The 19834-nt window shown below is 54.2% G+C and overlaps 1 protein-coding gene across 1 annotated transcript; it reads right to left on the bottom strand.

Annotated features, from left to right (window-relative positions):
* Positions 1–358: 358 nt before the first annotated feature.
* Positions 359–17404, bottom strand: LRRC47 (leucine rich repeat containing 47). Its single transcript, XM_017882434.1, has 7 exons — positions 16750–17404; positions 8584–9045; positions 6839–6955; positions 5422–5537; positions 4090–4192; positions 3258–3347; positions 359–3083 (listed from the first exon to the last, which is right to left on the bottom strand). The coding sequence occupies exons 1-7, from the start codon at positions 17362–17364 to the stop codon at positions 2835–2837; spliced, it is 1752 nt and encodes a 583-aa protein (XP_017737923.1). The 5' UTR covers positions 17365–17404; the 3' UTR covers positions 359–2834.
* Between the last annotated feature and the right edge of the window lie 2430 nt (positions 17405–19834).

The following is a 19834-nucleotide window of genomic DNA, read 5'->3' as shown; positions in this document are numbered from 1 at the left end:
CCTGGCTTCCCCTCCCAGAGACCTGTGAACAGGAGGATCTGCTGTGGGTGCGTCTGGGGCCTGGGCTCCTCTGAGTGTACACCTGGGGTATCCAGGCAGCCTGACACCTCTGGTCCATCTCGTGCTCCAGGCAGGGACCCAGCAGGGTGGGGCTGGTTCCCAGGACCCCTGGTCAAGGGTTCTAGCTTCCCCGTGACAGTGGCAGGTGCCTCATGCTCCCTACTGGCAAGATCTGGGCGGGCACAGGAGGCCCTCAGCCTCCCCACATGGAAGCCACCACTGGGCTAGAGTGAGTTTTGTGACACTTTGAGCAACAGCCTCTGGCGATGCCGGTGGGAAAGGATCTGCTGGGCCAGGGGCGGAGCTGTTTTTATTAGTGAGTGGGGGGTGAGGAGGGGGAAGAAAACATCAGAGACACCTGCGCTGCGAGTTAAACACATTTCCAGCATCTCGCGCATCACGAGCTGCATCAGGAAAGGGCACAGCACGTGGCCGCCTCATCCTCATCTGTCCACACAGTGACAGGTGTGCTACAGCATGGACACCAAGTCCCTGGGAGCCAAGACAGCAGCTCCAGCATCCCTCCCTCCCGGACTGGGCTGGGCCATACAGAGAAAGGGCAGCCTCTGCCATGGCAGCCCAAAATCACCTCAGAGCCACTGTCTGAGGTCCCCAGCCCCAGAGCTCCAGCAGAGTCCTGGCCTGGGGAAGCCCCATGCCACCTCAAGCCTCCAACAAGGCAGGCTCCTGGCCAACTGTGGCATCTGCCTTGACTGCCCAGGGCAGCAGGAAATTAGGTTTTGGGGGACACAAGGCAAGGCAGTAGTCTGACACACCCACAGCAGTCCAGTTGGCACTGTGTGGGCCTCATCCTGTCTGGAGTCCCCTCCCTCCCACAGTGGGCCAGACAGGAAGGCCTGGCAGTGACCAGACAAGTGGGTCCAGGTCTCAAGGCAGACTGGCCTGTGTCCTGCAAGGCTCTGAAGAGCCCCCCAGCTGTTAGTCTGCCCACTGCACAGGGCCCCGGGCCTCTCTGGTTCTCACGACTAAAGGTGTGTGGGCTGTGGGGCTCTTGCAGATGCTCCCCAAAATCGCCAGTCATTTCTACAGACACAGAAATTGAGACGCTGAACAGAGAACAAATGGTGTCATTCGATAAAGCTGACGAGTCCGCTTCTCACATGGCACCCAGACCGTAAAGCAGTAGTGTCTGTGAAAGCCATCGCAGTGGCTGGCCGGGTCCTCATGAGCCAAGCACACTGACTCCCAGGAGTGGTGTGCACGCACATGTGCCTGGACATACATGAAGGTGTGGACATGGGGGTCTGACCTGGACATTCACGACCGAAACGTCTACAACAGAAGGTGCTCAGGACCCATCCATCTGGCGCACAAATGAAGATTTTTGGCTCAAAAACCTAAGCGTCCTCCAGCTAATGCTACCATCTGTCCCTCAGCTGACGATGCCGATGCTTCCCAAGCAGAGCTGTCCGGTCCACTCATGGGGCTCCAACTGCCTGTCACTGTGGCACTAGCGTGCATACGATGAAAAGCCCACTGACGCCGTGCTCCTCTGCTCGGCCCCGCTGAGCCAGGGTGAGGGGCTGCCACTGCCTTCGGCCTACGGGCTGCTCGCCTGGAGGCATCTCCACATCTCCACCCCCACAAGGCAATCCAGCAGCCTGGAGAGACACAATTCTGCCAATTCTAAGGTCACATTAAAACTTTCCCCAGAGATTATGATCACCGCCAGCTGAAAAACCCAATGTCCTTGCACAGTCAAGCTGCATCCTGACATGGTATGGTTTTAAAAGATGCTGTGTCATAGAAAGTGACTGTGCCGTTCAAGGAAATGCACATTGTTTAGCTTCCCAAGTTTTCGGGTCTCCAAACCAATGACAGTCATGTGTCGCTTAGTGACATGAGAAATGTGTGCTCAGCCGCTGCTGTGTGATCACAGAGTGTCCTTACACAAGCCTCGATGGTGCGTGTAGTTTTATTTATGTGTTTTTCATCGGGAAAAGCAAGTGTCCCAGCAGCGTAACTGAACATCAAGCACTTCCCCTACTTGATCTACAAGAGGCCAACGCCAAGAGCCCAGGCCAGGCTTCCAAACACTCTGCACAAGAATATCGTGGGCCTGCTGTCAGGGAAGTGTCCATCGCTGACCCAGACGCTGTGATGTGGCGCATGACTGTACAGCGTCTGTTCTCCCATAAACAGTTACCTGCCATGTAGCTACATGATTCACAACATTTTGAACAGTTAATTTTGACATCTGAATAATTCCATAAAAACCGTAAAATCAGTTTGGTGTTGTAACAACATAGCATCACTTTACAACAGAATCGTCTGGAAAAACAGAACAACGAATACAATCTTAAAAAATGCTGGGGTGGGCCAGGCACAGTGGCTCACACCTGTAATCCCAGCACTTTGGGAGGCTGAGGCAGGAGGATCATGTAATCCCAGCACTTTGCGGGGGCAGAGGCAGGCAGATCACGAGGTCAAGAGATCAAGACCATCCTGACCAAAATGGTGAAACCCCGTCTCTACTAAAAATACAAAAATTAGCTGGGCTAGTGGCACGCACCTGTAGTCCCAGCTACTCGGGAGGCTGAGGCAGGAGAATCGCTTGAACCCAGAAGACAGAGGTTGTAGTGATTCCAGATCATGCCACTGCACTCCAGCCTGGCGACAGAGTGAGACTCCATCTCAAACAACCAACCAAAAAAAACGGGTGAAAATCTAATGGATAATTCAGCATTGCCACATAGAAACCTCGGTAAAACAGGCCAAACAAACGCGGACAGGCTGGACAGGCGGCCCTGGCGTCAGCGCACGACAGTCACATGGGGAGGGGCGATGGCCAGGTCGGCCTTGGACGGGTACACCACCTTCAGGCTCCCTTCCAGGTCCACCACCCGGACCTGCTCCACCACCAGCGGGGAGGGCCCGTCCTTTCCAGCACTGGGATTCGTTCTGGGATCTGAAAGTTGTCCAGAGACTGCATCAGCTTCGGTGTCTGAGAGTGATCCTTCCTCTTTATTTTCTAAAGTGTACTTGTTCATTTCTGCCATTTTCTGCAAATGAAAAATACCTCTTTAACCTGGAGATGAGAGGTGACCCAGGGAAGACATGCTGCTGTCAGTCAATACAGTAAGCAAGAAAGAGGCAATCAGGACGGGTGGTAAGTCAGAGCAGAGCACCACTCACGCTCAAAACGCGTTTCTCAGGAGGAGCCACCACGCACTCACCAGAATGAGGGCATCCATGACATCCTTGCAAATCTGCAGACTGGTGGCACTTGTTACTTCCAAAAACAAATCAGAGGTTGTTTTCTTAACCTTAAAGAAAGATTTCAGAAAAGACAGTTATCAAATGTAGACATCAGCAACTGCATCAGTTGTTCTGAGGAAAAATCTACAAAACTGTGTGGCCAGGCAAAGCGGCTCACACCTGTAAACCCAGCACTTTGGGAGGCAGATGTGGGAGGATCGCTTGAGCTGGGGAGTTCAAGACCAGCCTGGGCAACACAGCAAGACCCCATCTCTAAAAAAAAAAAAAATACATCCCGGGACGTCGTGCAGCACTGAGCATGAACAGTGAGCCGCGGCTCTGAGAAGCCAGGGCCCTTTGTCCCCTCCAGGCTGCGTCTTCTGTTGCACACAATGAGACCTCACAATGCAGCAGACACTTGTGTGTGTTAATTCTTTTTCTTTCTTCTGTTTTTTTTTTTTGAAGACAGAGTTTCGCTCTTGTTGCCCAGGCTGGAATGCAAGGGCGCAATCTCGGCTCACTGCAACCTCCGCCTTCTGGGTTCAAGCGATTCTCCTGCCTCAGCCTCCCGAGCAGCTGGCATTACAGGCATGCACCACCACACCCGGCTAATTTTGTATTTTTAGTAAAGACAGGGTTTCTCTGTTTTGGTCAGGCTGGTCTTGAACTCCCAACCTCAGGTGATCCGCCCACCTCAGTCTCCCAAAATGCTAGGATTACAGGTGTGAGCCACTGCGCCTAGCAGACTTGTGTTAATTCTACAGGGAACAACCTAGAAGGCACACCAAGTTCACACACATGCCACCCTACCTTTGTCTTCTCACTGTTGGTTATTGGTGGGAAGGAAATCACATCACCGTCTGCATCCACAAGACACGGGTAATTTTCCTTTCCATCCAGCAAGTGAAGGTATCTGTGTAGGAAGAAATACAAATGATAGGCCTAACTATAAAAGATATATTGTGCAGGGTGTGGTGGCATGTGCCTGTGGTCCCAGCACTCAGGAGGCTGAGATAGGAGGGCTGCATGGGCCCAGGAGTCTGCTGGGCTGTGCTGCGCCCATGGAGTGTCTACACTAAGTCTGTCATCACTATGTTGAGCTCCTGGGAGTGAAGGACCACCAGGCTGCCTAAGGAGGAGTGAACCAGCCCAGGTCAGAAACAGAGCAGGACAAAAAGCTCCGGTGCTGATCAGTAGTGGGATTGCGCCTATGACTGGCCACCTCACTCCAGCCTGGGCAACATGGCGCAGCCCATCTTAAAAACAAAAAAGAAAAAAGGCACAGCTGGGCGGAGTGGCTCACTCCTGTAATCCTAGCAGTTTGGGAGGCCGAGGCAGGCAGATCGCCTGAGGTCAGGAGTTCAAGACCAGCCTAGCAAACATGGCAAAACCCCGTCTCTACTAAAAACACAAAAATTAGCCAGGTGTGGTGGCAGGCGCCTGTAATCCCAGCTACTCAGGAGGCTGAGGCAGGAGAATCGCTTGAACCCGGGAGGTGGAGGTTGCAGTGAGCTGAGATCGTGCCATTGCACTCCAGCCTGGGTGACAAGAGTAAGGCTCCATCTCAAAAAAAAAAAAAAAAAAAAAAAAGGCACACACCTGAAAACATACCTAAAGGGTAAGCTGGACTAATCAAAAAGTTCTTTCCACAAATGAAGTGTAATATCAAGGGCCAAAGCATAACAAGCCTCAGAGAACAAAGTATTCTGCAGCCTATGTTTACAGAAATCGCTGTGCTAGTTATGGATGATCATCTTGCTTAGAGCAGCGCCAAGGACCCTGACTTGGACACCCAGCAGCGCGGGGCACGGACTGGGCTGGCATTTATGTCCGTTTCCTAATGGCTACTTTCTATTCTATCCTGTCCTGTCCCATCCCAAGGGCGACCCGCCTCCTGCGGAATGGCCGATACCTCCGCTCCTAACACCTTCCACTTCCCTCACGTCAGGGCCATCTAGATGACAGACTGGTTCCACAACGTCTCCTTTCAGAAGAGAATGCTTTCTTTTTTTCTGTTTACCCTGTAAGAAGCTTCCGGTTCTGGTAGCATTAGGTGTTCCTGAGGAGCACAAACTCACTCAGCAGAGGCTGGCATGCTGCACCCCCCACACCCGGCCCCACGCCACCAGGCGCCCTGCCCACCTGTGCAGGCCCGACACACTCTGCCGCTTCTTCTGCTTCCTCTGCTCCTCAGCCTCCAGCTGCAGCTGCCGCACCAGCTCCTTGGCCTTTGCTTCTTTCCGCCCCAGGGGAACAATCTATCGGGCAGAAACCCACAAACTCCACTAGGGTCACAGCCACAGAACTCGCCCGTCCTGTCGATTACAGCCTTAAGCCTCCACGAGCCCTCCCGACTCCCACCCTCATTCATCTCTACAGCAGGCAGGGAGCATCCCATGGGACCATGCAGCAAGAAGGTGCATGCAGGCTGCGATTGCAGCATCCCTGGGAGACCTGACGCCCAAACACACCGATCCTACCAAGGCAGGGCTTAACCTCAAACCCAGCTCATGCACAACCATTTCCAGTGGTCTGCCATCCTCACAAGGCCAAAAGAGGAGAAAAAGGCTGAGCAGCCAGGACCTCATGCACTGCACAGAATTCAACATCCAGGATAGCACCACGATACAGCAACTCACACTACTGCCAACCCCACGCAAAGGGTTTTACAATCGGGACAAAGACTAAGATTTCTGATTAAAGGGTAGTGAGCGAGTGAAGGAAACCATTTTCCCACGACTGCTCGTCCACCGAGTCCTCTCACAGCTGTGCACTGCTTCCAGTAACTGCAAACATGGCCTGTTTCATTATTTCATGTCTTTGCAAGAACAGCATCGGATTCTACTCTAAAGAAAATGTTCAGGCCGGGCGCGGTGGCTTATGCCTGTAATCCCAGCACGTTGGGAGGCTGAGACGGGTGGATCACCTAAGGTCAGGAGTTCGAGACTAGCCTGGCCAACATGGAGAAACCGTCTTTACTAAAAACACAAAATTAGCTGGACGTGGTATGCATGCCTGTAATCCCAGCTACTTGGAAGGGTGAGCCAGGAGAATCACTTGAACGCGGGAGGCGGAGGTTGTGCTGAGCCGAGATTGTGCCATTGCACTCCAGCCTGGGCAACAAGAGTGAAACTCCGTCTCAAAACAAAAAAGAAAGAAAATGTTCAGGCCGGGCATGGTGGCTTACACCTGTAATCCCAGCACTTTGGGAGGCTGAGGTGGGCGGATCATCTGAGGTCTGGAGTTCGAGACCAGCCTGACCAACATGAAGAAACCCCGTCTCTACTAAAAATACAAAATTAGCTGGGCGTGGTGGCGCACACCTGTAAACTCAGCTACTCGGGAGGCTGAGGCAGGAGAATCACTTGAACTCAGGAGGTAGAGGCTGTGGTGAGCTGAGATTGTGTCATTGCACTCCAGCATGGGTGACAAGAATGAAACTCCATCTCCAAAAACAAAAAAAGAAAAGAAATGAAATGGTTCAGGCTCCAGTATCAGCACAGCGTCTTTCGACACTAAGGAGACCCTTGAGCAGACCCTGCAAAAAGGGCTGCAACACCTTGAGGTCCTGCGGGGGCCGGGCGCAGTACAGCAGGGGCCCTTTGACAGCGCGGAGCTCGTGGGTGGCAAGGGTGGCGGCCGTCCTCTTCTCACAGAGATCTTCGTGGAGCTTGGTCTGTAACACAGGAGCAGTGATGAGCAAGGTCTTTTGTGCCCAGCGAGGGGTTCACGCTTGACCCTCGGCGGGGCTGTGCACCAGGAAACCCTCCCAGTCCAAAGTCTTCAAAACCCCGCCACACCCCTTTCCGAGACGGGGCTCCCCTCCAACTCCTCTCCACCCGGCCAGCCAGGCACTCACTTTGTGGAATCACCATCAGGAAAACTATCTTAACCTATCAATCAGCAGACTTTCTTCCTTCTCTAATTCTAGACGTAATATTTGAGATTTCAAAGAATCCATCTTGAACTTTAAATAAAGGCTAAGCTTTAAGTTTTAAAGCCCCGGCTGTGGTGCCGGTTCCCTTCCTCCCTAAACTGCAGGTAGAAGGACTCTCATGACAGTCATTCTCGGCCTGCCATGCACTGTCACTGCCACTGCGGGGCACATGGGACTTTCCCCTGGGCACAGATGTGGTTTATATTTTAAAAGCTGGTCAGGTGTTACAGAAAAACAAACTGGGAAGTTAGTCTTGCCAAAACCTAAACAATTCACAGAAGAATGTGCTGGCAAGAGTTGATGACTTTAATACTATCTTACATAAAACAAAATGTGTCATTTACTGCAGAAGTCAGAAGACCCACCAAAATATCAAAAAATCAAGGAATCCTGATTTCTTTTCCTTTTTTTTTTCTTTGAGATGGAGTCTTGCTGTGTCAGCCAGGATGGAGTGCAGTGGTGTGATCTCAGCTCACTGCAACCTCCACCTCCCAGGTTCAAGTGATTCTCCTGCCTCAGCCTCCCCAGTAGCTGGGATTACAGGCACTCACCACCACGTCGGGCTAATTTTTGTGTTTTTAATAGAGATGTTGGCCAGGCTGGTCTCGAACTCCTGACCTCAGGTGATCCACCCATTGCAGCCTCCCAAAGTGCTGGGATTACAGGCATGAGCCACCACACCAACTGGAACCCTGATTTTCAACTACAATAAAGCTATCCAGGAATTAGGATAGGCCAGGTGTGGTGGCTCACGCCCATAATCCCCACACTTTGGGAGGCTGAGGCGAGTGGACTGCTTGAGGTCAGGAGTTCAAGACCAACCTGGCCTACATGGTGAAACCCTGTCTCTTTTAAAAATACAAAAAAATTAGCCGGACATGATAGCGGGCGCCTGTAATGCCAGCTACTCAGGAGGCTGAGGCAGGAGAATCACTTGAACCCAGGAGGCAGAGGTTACAGTGAGATTAGACTGTGCCACTGCACTCTAGCAGTGGAGACAAAGGGAGACTCCTGGAAAAAAAAAAAAATTAGGATAAACCATTAACCCCATAGGTGGAGGAGCAAGGGATAGGGCCAGTGACCAGGACTAACCAGGCCAGGCTGCGGGCATCTGGGAAGAGGCCATCTCCATGCTGGGGACACCTGCCTCCTGGAGGGGACTGAGGCCTCACCCCTTCCTCAGCAACACCTGAGCCAGAACCTGCTCTATTCCCTCTTTGGAGCTGGGGAAACTGAGGCACACAGACATCTGGCTGGGCCCCACACTCCACTGCTGCTCCTTCGGACACGCTCGCCCCAGGATGTGTCCCAGCCTGCGGCATCCCACACCTCTGTCCTCGTCATCTGAGGACCCCACGGGGACCCACCTGTGAGGTGAGGAAGCGCTTGAGCGCATTCCCCGGCTGCAGGTCCATGCCTCGCACCACGGCCCCCACAATGTAGGGCCGCACGTCCCGGACCTCCGGGCTCACTCTGACTGTTAGGGGTGCAGGGTTTTCAGAGACGTGCAGGACCCTGAGCAGCAGCCGGCCGGCATCTCCCACGTCCTGCTCCTCCCCATCGCCGCCCTCCCGCCTCTGCTTCCTCTCCCTCCTCTTCTTCCGGCTGTCTTCCTTCTCCGAGCCCTCGGCACGGCCCTTGCCCTTCCCGCCACCGCGGCCTCCGACGCGCAGGTACTCCAGGATGGATCTTGTCTGGCAGCCACTGACCATCTTCTCCAGGCGCTTGTCTCTCAGCTTGTTCCCGCGGAAATTGATCTCCTTGAGTTTGGGGCAGTCTGCAAGCTCCGCAGGGATCTCGCTCAGCTGGTTGTTGGAAAGGTCCAACGTCTGCAAAGAGAAATGAGGACGCGTCAGACCCCCAGACTCTGGGAAAAGAGCCCAAGGTCAGCTCCAGAGGCAGGGGGACCACTCATCACTCTCAAGAGCCACCACTGGCCTGTCTGTGGGGACGTCCCTGGGGAACCACAAGTTATTCACCTGTGAGTCGCTTCCCCAGCTGTGCACCCCCACATCAAAGGCACTATCCAAGGAGCCTCTCCGAGGGGAAGGTGTCAGCCATGGTTAACAGTGATCTCTGCAAAAGCTTCTGACTCAAACATGTCACCCTCTTCAACAACTACAGCATCACTGCAGATCAATCATCAGGTTAGAGAACAGAAAGGCGACAAGGGATGAGGGATGTCTGGCTGTGAAACGTGACCTTGTGTCAGGACCTAGCCAGGACCGCTCAGGTGAGAAGCAGGTTCCCCAAAGTGGTGTTTTTTTTTTTTTTTTAATTAAATGAGCTAAAAAAAAAATACAGCAAAATCTCTCAAGAGCATTCTTCTTCATATTGAAGTATAAAATTGCCCGCAGTGACACACACAGTGCTCTCGGGGGGAAGGAAAGGGGAAAGCCGACTTCAATGGCGATAGGTTCTCAGCTTTCGTCTGACCCAGGACAGGTGCATCGGGGCCACCACTGTGTGCCACACAGATGCCCAGGAAGCCCTGTGGCCCATGGGAAAGCTCTTTCTATGACCATGACTGATCAGACTTTGGCAAAACATGCAGGTGACCTCACTGAAAGGATGGAAGGGGTACAGTGGCACCTGATGCACTCTTAGGATGTCTCTCCCAGGGTCTGGGCAGTGCAGAGAACGTGCCTGTGAGGGCAGCCACCTCCACGACATGAGGCTACCGCTGCGGGTTCAGGCAAAAGGGGCCCATCCGCCTCCACTCTGCTCTTTCCTGGCTTGGTACCCCGGCCCCACAGCCTCACCAGGGTGGAGGAGCAGGCACATGCAGCAAACTTTTCTGTCCCAGCTTCCTCTAGGGCTGGAGGAAGACCCTGCTCGGGATGTAAGGCCTGACCCTCGGGGGGGTCTGGCAGCCTGGGTGCCGGCTCTGCCCCCAGAGAGGAGGCAACAGCATGTGGGCCCCTGGAAGCCAGCACTCACCCTTGGTTGGTGTGGCTGGTGAGTCCCAGTCACACTGGGTGTGGAGGAGACAGGTGGGGCTGGACTTGATTGACTCTGAACAGAGATGGGAGGGGCTGATTACCCAGAGGACACCTTCTGCTTCACCTGGAATGGACGGTAGGGGTGATGGAATTTCTCAAGCCCCAAGTTGTAAAGGAAATGAAAAAAGGAACCTGCCGGAATCCTCTGGCTCAAGCAATCAAGCTGCTCAGAGGCAGGTAAGGGCAGCATGGCTCAGAAATGCGACGGTGCTCCCAAGCGGGAAGGGTGGCACAGCTCAGACATGGGAGGGTGCACTGGACAAGTTCCCACAGGGAGAGCAGAAACCCAGGGAGGAAGCGGACAACTTAACAGTCGAGGAGGAACAGCGTGTGTAAAATAAAAAGGATCAAGTGCCCTCCGGGACAGAAGGGGCAGTCCAAGCAGCAGTGGCGCCTGCTGGGGAAGAACGCAAGGCGGGGGCTGAGACCAAGCCCAGCTGCTGAGCACTACCTGAGCTACACGTCCATCGGCTCTAAGAGAACTGCTACAATTTTGTGCTTCTCCAGACAGGACAGGATGGGCTGGGCAGGGCTGGTATGGACTGGTTGGACTGGTGACTCCAGCCCAGACCTCCCTTCCAGCCCCACATGGGACGGGAGCCAATCTACCCCTGGAATCCAGGTGGTCTCACCTGGAGCCGTATCACCGTACCAGGAGCCGTATCACCAACACTGTCGCCAGCCTGCAGCACCAGGAACAGCGCGGCCATGAGCTCAGGCTTCTAGAGCTCCTCGCCTCCCTGTCAAGAGCCCTGGCTCCAGCGTTAGAACCAGCCTGGGCCACCAGCCCAGGGCACAGCCCGCCTGGCAGAGGCCACGGGAAGCTCTCGGGTTGGAAGATTGTGGGTGCGGGCATCTGAGGTTCTGCTCTGTGGGCTTCTGCACTGCCCTAAGGGGCTCTGGTCAAAAAGCTTGAGAGTTCCCCTCAAGTGAAACCTCCTTACTGCCTGCAAACACGCACTGGAGCGTCTCCCCCAGCTGTCGAAGAGCAAGTTCCTTAAGACCCAGGACCAGCAGCAGAGGCAAAGGAGGCAGGCAGGGCCCCACTGGGGCGCCCAGTGCAGCCACAGCCAGGTTCAGCCCGCAGCCTGCAGTAAGTCCCCAAAAGGACAATGGCAGGCACTTGGAGAAGGGTCTTCCTTCCAGGCAAAGACCGTCAGAGAAAGGGCATCTGAGCAGCTCAGGACCTGCCTGGAGGCTCTGTGGGAATTGGGGGACAGGAAGGGACGCAGGGGAAGGAAAGCAAGAGGGAGGGCAAGAGAGTCACCATCTGGGTAGGGTGCAAAGCCGCAGATGTTGGGGAGTCCTTGTCAGAAATGCGAGGCCCTGCTGACGAGGTCACACACTGGCCCCTCAGCCCAGCGCTGGGCACCTAGTGGCAGCCTCAGCAGGAAACGAAGCCAGAGGTTTCACATATGAAGGGTGGGATGAGGATAGCGTCAGTTTTCAATTGTGCGAGGGAGTAAGCAGGAGCGCCTGCAAGGATGTGAGGTGCACACTGGCTTCAGGTAGGATGAGTTACACGGGGTGGCTGGGGGTCGTCCTGCCACCTGATGGGACGAACTGCCATCACCTGTCACCTGGAGCTGACACTCTTCTGCAGGAAACACAACCCCCGCGGTGGCTAAGCTGATGGCAGCAACGTGGGGCCTGACTCTGGCCTGGCACACTGGCTGCCTTCCGGGCCCATGGCTTTTGCAGGGGACCTGCTGCTGGGGAAGGATCCGAACTTCATGGTGGTGACAGGCTTACATAAACCAACCCAACAAAGAGCGCCAGTCCCTGAGTGAGCCCCACTCCCTCCGGCAGCAACTGAGAAACTCGGAAGCTGGGGGGAGAGCGTTTGGCTTCAGGAGGGTTCGCGTCGAGGCTGAACTCCCCGTGCAGCTTGGCCTTGGGAGGGGAGTGGCCCAGGGCCTGAAAGGACATCTTTACTAAGGCACCGTCCTGCCCCCATCAGCTGTTCAGGTAACATCTGTCCCATCCATCCCTCATTCCCACACGCAGAGCACCACAGGCCTGCGTGATGGCCACTTACAATGCAGTCAGGAGAGGTGTGACGTGCCCCCATCCTTGGCTCACCACAGCGCTGGCAGCTGAGTCCCACAGGCCACAGCAGCGGGAAGCAGCCGGGGAAGGCCAGCCAGGTGCTCTCAGGTCTCAGCAAGTCACGTGGCTCTGAGGCCAGGACACTGGGGAAGCCAGGCTCCCACGCAGGCAGAGCTACTGGTGAGGCCACAGGACAGCAGAGGCCTCGTCCCCAGTGGCTGGGAGGAAAGAGGGTCAGGGCCTTTGCACTGCAGGTCCCAGTCCAGGCTTGGGGGTGCTCCCTGGGGAATGGGTGTGGGGATGAGCACTAGGAACCAGGCTGAGCTGCTTCCACCTGCAGTCTCGTCCCTCTCGGGGCGGGGGGGAAAGGACAGGCAGAAGCCTCTGTGCTGTTATTCTGGCGGCCTCTAAAGAGCCAGTCCTCCCAATGAACCGGAACTGGGCTTGCACTTAGTTAACCTACAAAACACAGGAAAGTGGCAGGAGGCACGTTCCAGGTCAATGCCTGAAGAGCTGGCAGCTGCTGCTTTTGTGCTGAGGACCCTTGAGCCCTGTGAAAGAAGGGGAGGGAGAGGCCCCGAGACGACACATGGAGAAGCCCACCCACCCCGGCAGCCCAGCCCTGAGCCCATGCCAGCTGAGCACAGCCACACAAGCGACCAACAGCAAGAGCTGCAGCACTGTCCAGTGTCCAGCGGAACCAGCCCAGAGTGCAGGGCTGCTGCTGCTTTAAGCCTCGTGGTTTCAGAGTCAAGCAGCCACGATGACCAGCACCACCTCCCCTGTCTCTCCCTCTTCGTGTACTGCGTTACCCTCCCAGTTTTCCTACAGAGGACCGAAGAGCCTTCAAGAGCCAACGACATGCAGCCACAGAGAGGCAGGGCTGGAGCCCATGCCTTCTGTTTTTATTCCTTTCCTCCCCCTTCTTTCTCTCTCCTTCTCTCTCCCCTTTTTTTGGAGACAAAGTTTCGCTCTTGTTGCCCAGACTGGAGTGCGGCGGCGCCATCTCAGCTTACCGCAAGCTCTGCCTCCCAGGTTCAAGCGATTCTCCTGCCTCAGCCTCCCAGGTAGCTGGGATTACAGGCACGCGCCACCATGCCCAGCTAATTTTGTATTTTTAACAGAGACGGGGTTTCTCCACGTTGGTCAGGCTGGTGTTGAACTCCCGACCTCAGATGATCCGCCTGCCTCAGCCTCCCAAAGTGCTGGGATAACAAGCGTGAGCCACAGCGCCTGGCCTCTTTCTTTAAGACAGGGTCTAGCTCTGTTGCCCAGGCTGGAGTGCAGTGGTGTGATCATAGCTCACTGCACCCTCAGCCTCCTGGGTTTAAGCGTTCATCCCACCTCAGCCTCCTGAGTAGCTGGGACCACAGGGACACACCACCACATCCAGCTAATTTTTCTATTTTTTGTAGAGACAGGTTTTTGCCACGTTGCCCAGGCTGGTCTCAAACTCCTGGGCTCAAGTGATCCGCCCGCTTCAGCCTCCTGAAGGGCTGGGATGCCAGGCATGAACCACTGCACCCAGCCTGCCTTCTGTTTCTGAGCTCAGTTTTTTGGTTTTCTACACTCCCCATCTCCCCACAGCACCAGGAAGGACATCAGATGCATTCGCCTTTGTGTGCAAAACTCCAGTGTGCGGAGCTACACTGCTGGGCACAGTTCTGGTACCCATTCCTCAGAAAGGTCCCCAAAAGGACATCTGAGTCCAACAAGGATTCCAATAGCTCTTGCATGACCCTCCAAGAAACAGGTCTCCTGATAGCCACTGGAAGCCTAAAATTGATGAACAGAATGGCTCAGGGGAAAGGGCACTTGGTCACCTCTTTTGGGATTTAGAAAACAAGACACACTCTTGGACTCGAATGACATTGTTTTGGGCACCACAAAGAGTACTGCTTTATTGGGCAGGTGCTAGAGAGAGCTGTAAACACAGTTTTTTTTTTTTTTGAGACGCAGTCTCACTTTGTCACCCAGGTTGCAGTGCAGTGGCGCAATCTCCGCTCACTGCAACCTCCGCCTCCTGGGTTCAAGCGATTCTCCTGCCTCAGCCTCCCGTGTAGCTGGGACTACAGGCGTGCACCACCACACCCAGCTGATTTTTTTATTTTTTAGTAGAGACAGGGTTTCACCTTGTTGGCCAGGATGATCTCGATCTCTTGACCTCATGATCCGCCCGCCTCGGCCTCCTTTTAAAGTGCTGGGATTACAAGCGTGAGCCACCATGCCCAGCCCACAACACTTTAAGAACTTGAATACTGAAAGACATCTATGAATTTGAAGAGAAATACTGTAACTGACTGGGCACTCACATGCTGTAAGGTACAATGTTAAGATACAGGCCCACTACATCAACATTCTGGAAAACCAAAAGTATCTGTCAGGTGGGAAAGTGGGGGTAGACCGTGCTGTACCCAACATCACACCTTAGTCCTGGAGGGATGCCTACAGCCCCGAGGACCAAGGAAAATGCCAGTGAACTTGCCTCTTCCAGGAAATGCCAATGAAACCACCTTTGCAAAAACTGTAACAGTGAGAAAATTACGGTGGTGGAAAAGACCTGATCTAACCAATCCCCATCTTCAGCCTTCAAACTACCTTTTTATTTTTATTTTTTTTAGACAGAGTTTCACCCTTGTTTCCCAGGCTGGAGTGCAGTGACATGATCTTGACTCACCGCAACCTCCGCCTCCCGGATTTAAGCGATTCTCCTGCCTCAGCCTACCGAGTAGCTGGGATTACAGGCACGTGCCACCACGCCCAGCTAGAGACAGGGTTTCTCCATGTTGGTCAGGCTGGTCTACAACTCCGGACCTCAGATGATCCGCCTGCCTTAGCCTCCCAAAGTGGTGGGACTATAGGCGTGAGCCACCAGGCCTGGCCCTTCAAACTACCTTTAATTATTCCTGGGCTTGGGCCAAGCTAACTTTGGGAGACATTTATAGTTTAAATGATAATAGTCCTTCCGTAAAACTCAGCTGCCTTTGTAAAGCTAATGAGGGTCCACCAGGCTAGGAGGATGGAGGAGCCTGAATTCTGCTAAAGTGCAAACATAAATGACTGTCAGTCATTATTCTGGGGATGACAAGATATGTGACCTCCCCAATTACTTCTGCAGATAACATCACTACCAGTACCGTAGAACCTAAGACTGGCCTTCTGAGCTGTCTTTTTCAGGTTTTTTGCATGTCTGATCAATGGCACTACCTGAAACCAAAATGAGCTCCAGTGGCCCCACCCAGAAGTGACTCAGTGAGCAGGAGGACCATTTCCCACACCCCTATGATTGCACCTCAGCCATCAGAAGTAAGCACCCATTGCCTAGCCACCCTCCCCTTCCCCCAAACTATCCTTGAAAAACCCCAGCCTCCAAATTTTGGGGGAAACTGATTTAGTTATAAAACTCAGCCAGGTGTGCTGGCTCATGCCTGTAATCCCACCACTTTGGAGGCTGAGATTTGCAGATTATGAGGTCAGGAGATCGAGACCATCCTGGCTAACATGGTGAAACTCCATCTCTACTAAAAATACAAAAAATTAGCCAGGCATGGTGGCAGCGGCTGTAGTCCCAGTTACTCAGGAGGCTGAGGCAGGAGAATGGCGTAAACCCAGGAGGCAGAGGTTGAAGTGAGCTGAGATCGCACCACTGCACTCCAGCCTGGGCGAGACTTCATCTCAAAAAAAAAAAAAGAAAAAAAGAAATGTCTCCATAAATTCAAAGATGAAAAATGGAAGAAGAAATGCAGGACTGCCTTAAGGATGAAACCAAAAGAGAAGATGCAGAGACCAGCCGGCTGGGTTTAGGTTGTGGTTCTGCCATGTGGCTTCCCCACTATCTTTTAGGCAACAGATTTAAAGGGCACCTGTTATAGGCCAAGCATTATCCCGGGGCCTGGGGATCCAAGATTAATTAGTAAACAGACCCTGGACAATATGGTCTGGAGAAAAACCCAAATTACTTGCTGCTTACTTTGCGCAAGCCCTTTGACTTTCTGTAAAACAGCAATAACCACCCCTACCTTGGAAAGCTGCTATTGGGATGAAGTGAAATACAATCTTTGAGATCACAGCATGTGGCATTATGCAAAACCCAGGGTGCCCCCTTCACCACAAGACTCCAATCACTTCACAAGTATTAGATACAAAAAAGACAGGTTTCGACGCCCGACCTACCGGAGAAGCCAAGTTTGCTAACAATTACAAAATAGCGTACCACGTGTAAAAGTCCAGTGGTTAACAGAATGAGGGGGAGTTCAGAGACCACCTAGTATGTTGGTGTGACCAGGAGAAGGGGGAGTTGGAAGGCGGCAACTGCTTCCCAGGGGTGATGCCCCCGCAGGTGGCTCCTTACAGCCTTGCAGGAATTCCCTGGGCCCAGTGCCCCAGGGGGCGTCACTAGGAAGGGCTCGGTCCCGAGAGGGGTTCCTTCTCCAGGGCTACTCCAAGGCCCCATCCCGCCCCGCCAGGGCAGCTCCCGCTGACCTTGAGCGAGGCCAGGTGGGCGATGTCGGGGCTGAGTTCTCGGAGGCAGTTGTCAGCAGCCGCCAGTTCACTGAGGAGGGGCAGCGCGCCGGGGCGAAAGAGCTCGGCGGGGAAGGAGTCGAGGCAATTGCCGGTAAGGTTGAGGCTCTGCAGGCGCGGGGCGCAGCGCGCCAGGTCGGCTGGCAGCTCGCGCAGCCGGTTGCCGCTGAGGTTGAGGCTCTGCAGCTGCGGAAGGCCCGGCGGCTCGGCGGGGCCCAAGCCTTGGCCCGGCGGCAGCGCTTCCAGCGCGTTGCCCGACAGGTCGAGTACCCGAAGGGCAGGCAGCGGCCCGAGCTCGGGGCTCAAGCCGGGCCCCAGCGCGTTGCGCCGGAGCACGAGGCTGTGCAGCTGCGGCAGGCCCTGCGCCAGGCCAGGCCCCGGCGCGCGCAGGCTCCCGCAGCCGCTCACTTCCAAGTAGTGCAGCAGCGGCAGGGTGAAAAGCCGCGGCGGCAGCTGCCCACCCGCCGCCCGCACTCGCTCCTCCAGCCCGGGCCCCGTCAGCAACAGCTCCCGCCGCCGCTCCCGCTCAGCCAGATCCAGCTCGGGCCAGGCCTCGGATACCGCCGCCGCCGCCATGGCGCCTCAGCTACTGGCAGGCACCCACCCACCAGGGTGCTTCCGGGGCAGCGCGCGCCACTTCCGGCCTGTGTCGAGAAAGCCCATAGAGAAGTCGCCAGGCTGCTAGAGTGCCGCTGCGCGTGACATACCGGAGAGGGGCCTCTCCTGCGTGGAGCCGGGGAGAGGCTGGGGAGCAGCCCGCTCTCTCCGCGGGTGGGGGTGAGGGTGGGGCTATGAACCCAAAAGTATCTGAGACAGGACTCAATGAAATGTTAAAAGTTTATTTTTCCAAGGTTAAGGACACGCCATTGTCACAGCCCTAGGAGGTCATGACGATGGTGCCCAGGGAAGATGGGGTGCAGCTTGGTTTTGTACATTTTAGGGAGACGTGAGACATCAATCAACACTTGCAAGTGTACCTTGGTTCGGTCCAGAAAGGCAGGACAATTCCAGGAGAGGGCTTCCGGGTCACAGGTACAGAAGAGACCGGAGCGTGAATTCTTTTGAGTCTTTGATCAGCCTTTCACTGACTACGCAATTTATTATACGTGTGAGACGCAGGTAGAGGAATAGTCGCTTATGCTTTAGTCTGGCTTATTGAATCTGCATTTCTACATAAACGATAGAACAAAGGAAGCGATCAGGTATGCATTTGTCCAGGTGAGCAGAGGAATGACTTTGAGTTCAGTCCTTTGTCCCGCATCTGTGAAGGGAAGCTATCAATTTGCATTGCCAGGGTGGAATTCCACAGAACTGTTTTAGGGTAAAGATCTTGAGGCCCACAGGGAATTTCTCTGTGGGCAAATTGTGAGGGAGGTGTGTAGCTTTAAAAACATATATTTGTAGCTATCTTATTTAGGAATAAGATGGGAGGCTGATTTGCCTGAAGCAGTTCCCAACTTGACTTTTTCCTTTGACTTAGTGATGGTGGGGTTTTGAGATTTATTTTCCTTTCACAGGGTGGGGTGTGGGCAGATTGAAGAGCCAGAGTCCGTCCTCCACTGTGCCCTGGCCGGCTTGTTTTGGAATTTCTGCGCTTTTGAGTGGTGTAAACCAAAACCAAGATTCTTTTTTTTTTCTTGAGACAGAGTCTTGCTCTGTCGCCCAGGTTGGAGTGCGGTGATGTCATCTTGGCTCACTGCAACCTCCGCCTTCTGGGTTCAAGCAGTTCTCCTGCCTCAGCCTCCCTCTGGGACTACAGGTGCGCGCCACCATGCCCAGTTAATTTTTTATTTTTTTTTCTTTTTGAGACGGAGTCTCGCTCTGTCACCCAGGCTGGAGTGCAGTGGCGCGATCTCGGCTCACTGCAAGCTCCGCCTCCCGGGTTCAAGCCATTCTCCTGCCTCAGCCTTCCGAGTGGCTGGGACTACAGGCGCCCACCACCACGCCCTGCTAATTTTTTTGTATTTTTAGTAGAGATGGTGTTTCACCGTGTTAGCCAGGATGGTCTCGATCTCCTGACCTCGTGATCCGCCTGCCTCGGCTTCCCAAAGTGCTGGGATTACAGGCGTGAGCCACCGCGCCCGGCCGACCGGTTAATTTTTATATTAATTGGGTTAATATAATTTTTATATTAGCCAGGTTTTGCCATGTTGGCCAGGCTGGTCTCTAACACCTGACCTCAGGTGATCTGCCCACCTCGGCCCCCCAAAGTGGTAGGCTCACAGGCACAAGCCACTGCACCCGGACCCCAAATTCTTATTTATTTATTTATTTGTTTGTTTGTTTATTGAGACAGGGTCTTGCTCTGTTATCCAGGCTGGAGTGCAGTGGTGCCAACTCAGCTCGTTGCAGCCTCGACTTCCCTGGCTCCAGTGATCCTCCCACCTCAGCCCCTGAGTAGTTGGTACCACAAGCATGTGCCACCACACCTGGCTACTTTTTGTATTTTTTGTAGAGCTGGGGTTTTGCCATGTTGCCCAGGCTAGTCTCAAACCCCTGAGCTCGAGCAATCCACCTGCCTCAGCCTCCCAAATTGCTAGGATTACAGGTGTGAGTCACCACACCTGGCCAAAAAATAAAATTCTAAGCCCCCCAACCACTTAAGTGGACCCCTCCTGTGGGCCAAGGGCATTCCCTAGTTAACCTGAAAAACTAGTTCAGGCCATGATGGGAAGGGTCGGATGTGGGGGGTGGGGGTTGGACATGCCTCATTATACACTCCTCCCCGTGGGAATTCAGGCCCACCTGACCATCATTAACATCAACGCAGACCTTAAGACTGACAAAGCCAGGCCAGGCCAGTGACTCATTCCTGTAATCCCATCACTTTGAGAGGCCGAGGTGGGCGGATCACTTGAGGTCAGGAGTTTGAGACCAGCCTGATCAACATGATGAAAACCCGTCCCTACTAAAAATATAAAAATTAGCCGGGCGTGGTGGTGGGCGCCTGTAATCCAAGCTACTCAGGAGGCTGAGGCAGGAGAATCGCTTAAACCCAGGAGGCAGAGGTTGCAGTGAGCCAGGATTGCACCACTGCATTCCAGCC

The sequence above is a fragment of the Rhinopithecus bieti genome, unplaced genomic scaffold (genome assembly GCF_001698545.2).
Source record: "Rhinopithecus bieti isolate Rb0 unplaced genomic scaffold, ASM169854v2 scaffold_13351, whole genome shotgun sequence".
NCBI lineage: Eukaryota > Metazoa > Chordata > Mammalia > Primates > Cercopithecidae > Rhinopithecus > Rhinopithecus bieti.
Note: the sequence above shows the minus strand (reverse complement) of the source record. Positions and strands in the feature narration are given on the sequence as shown.

Bases quoted from the DNA above. Each gene is read 5' to 3' on its own strand.
- LRRC47 (XM_017882434.1), bottom strand. From the start codon at position 17,364: ATGGCGGCGGCGGCGGTATCCGAGGCCTGGCCCGAGCTGGATCTGGCT. The intron at 6,956-8,583 runs GTGGGTCCCCGT...CCTGTGTTACAG, and splicing joins AGCGCTTCCTCACCTCACAG to ACCAAGCTCCACGAAGATCT. The intron at 3,348-4,089 runs GTAGGGTGGCAT...TCTTTCTTTAAG, and splicing joins CCAACAGTGAGAAGACAAAG to GTTAAGAAAACAACCTCTGA.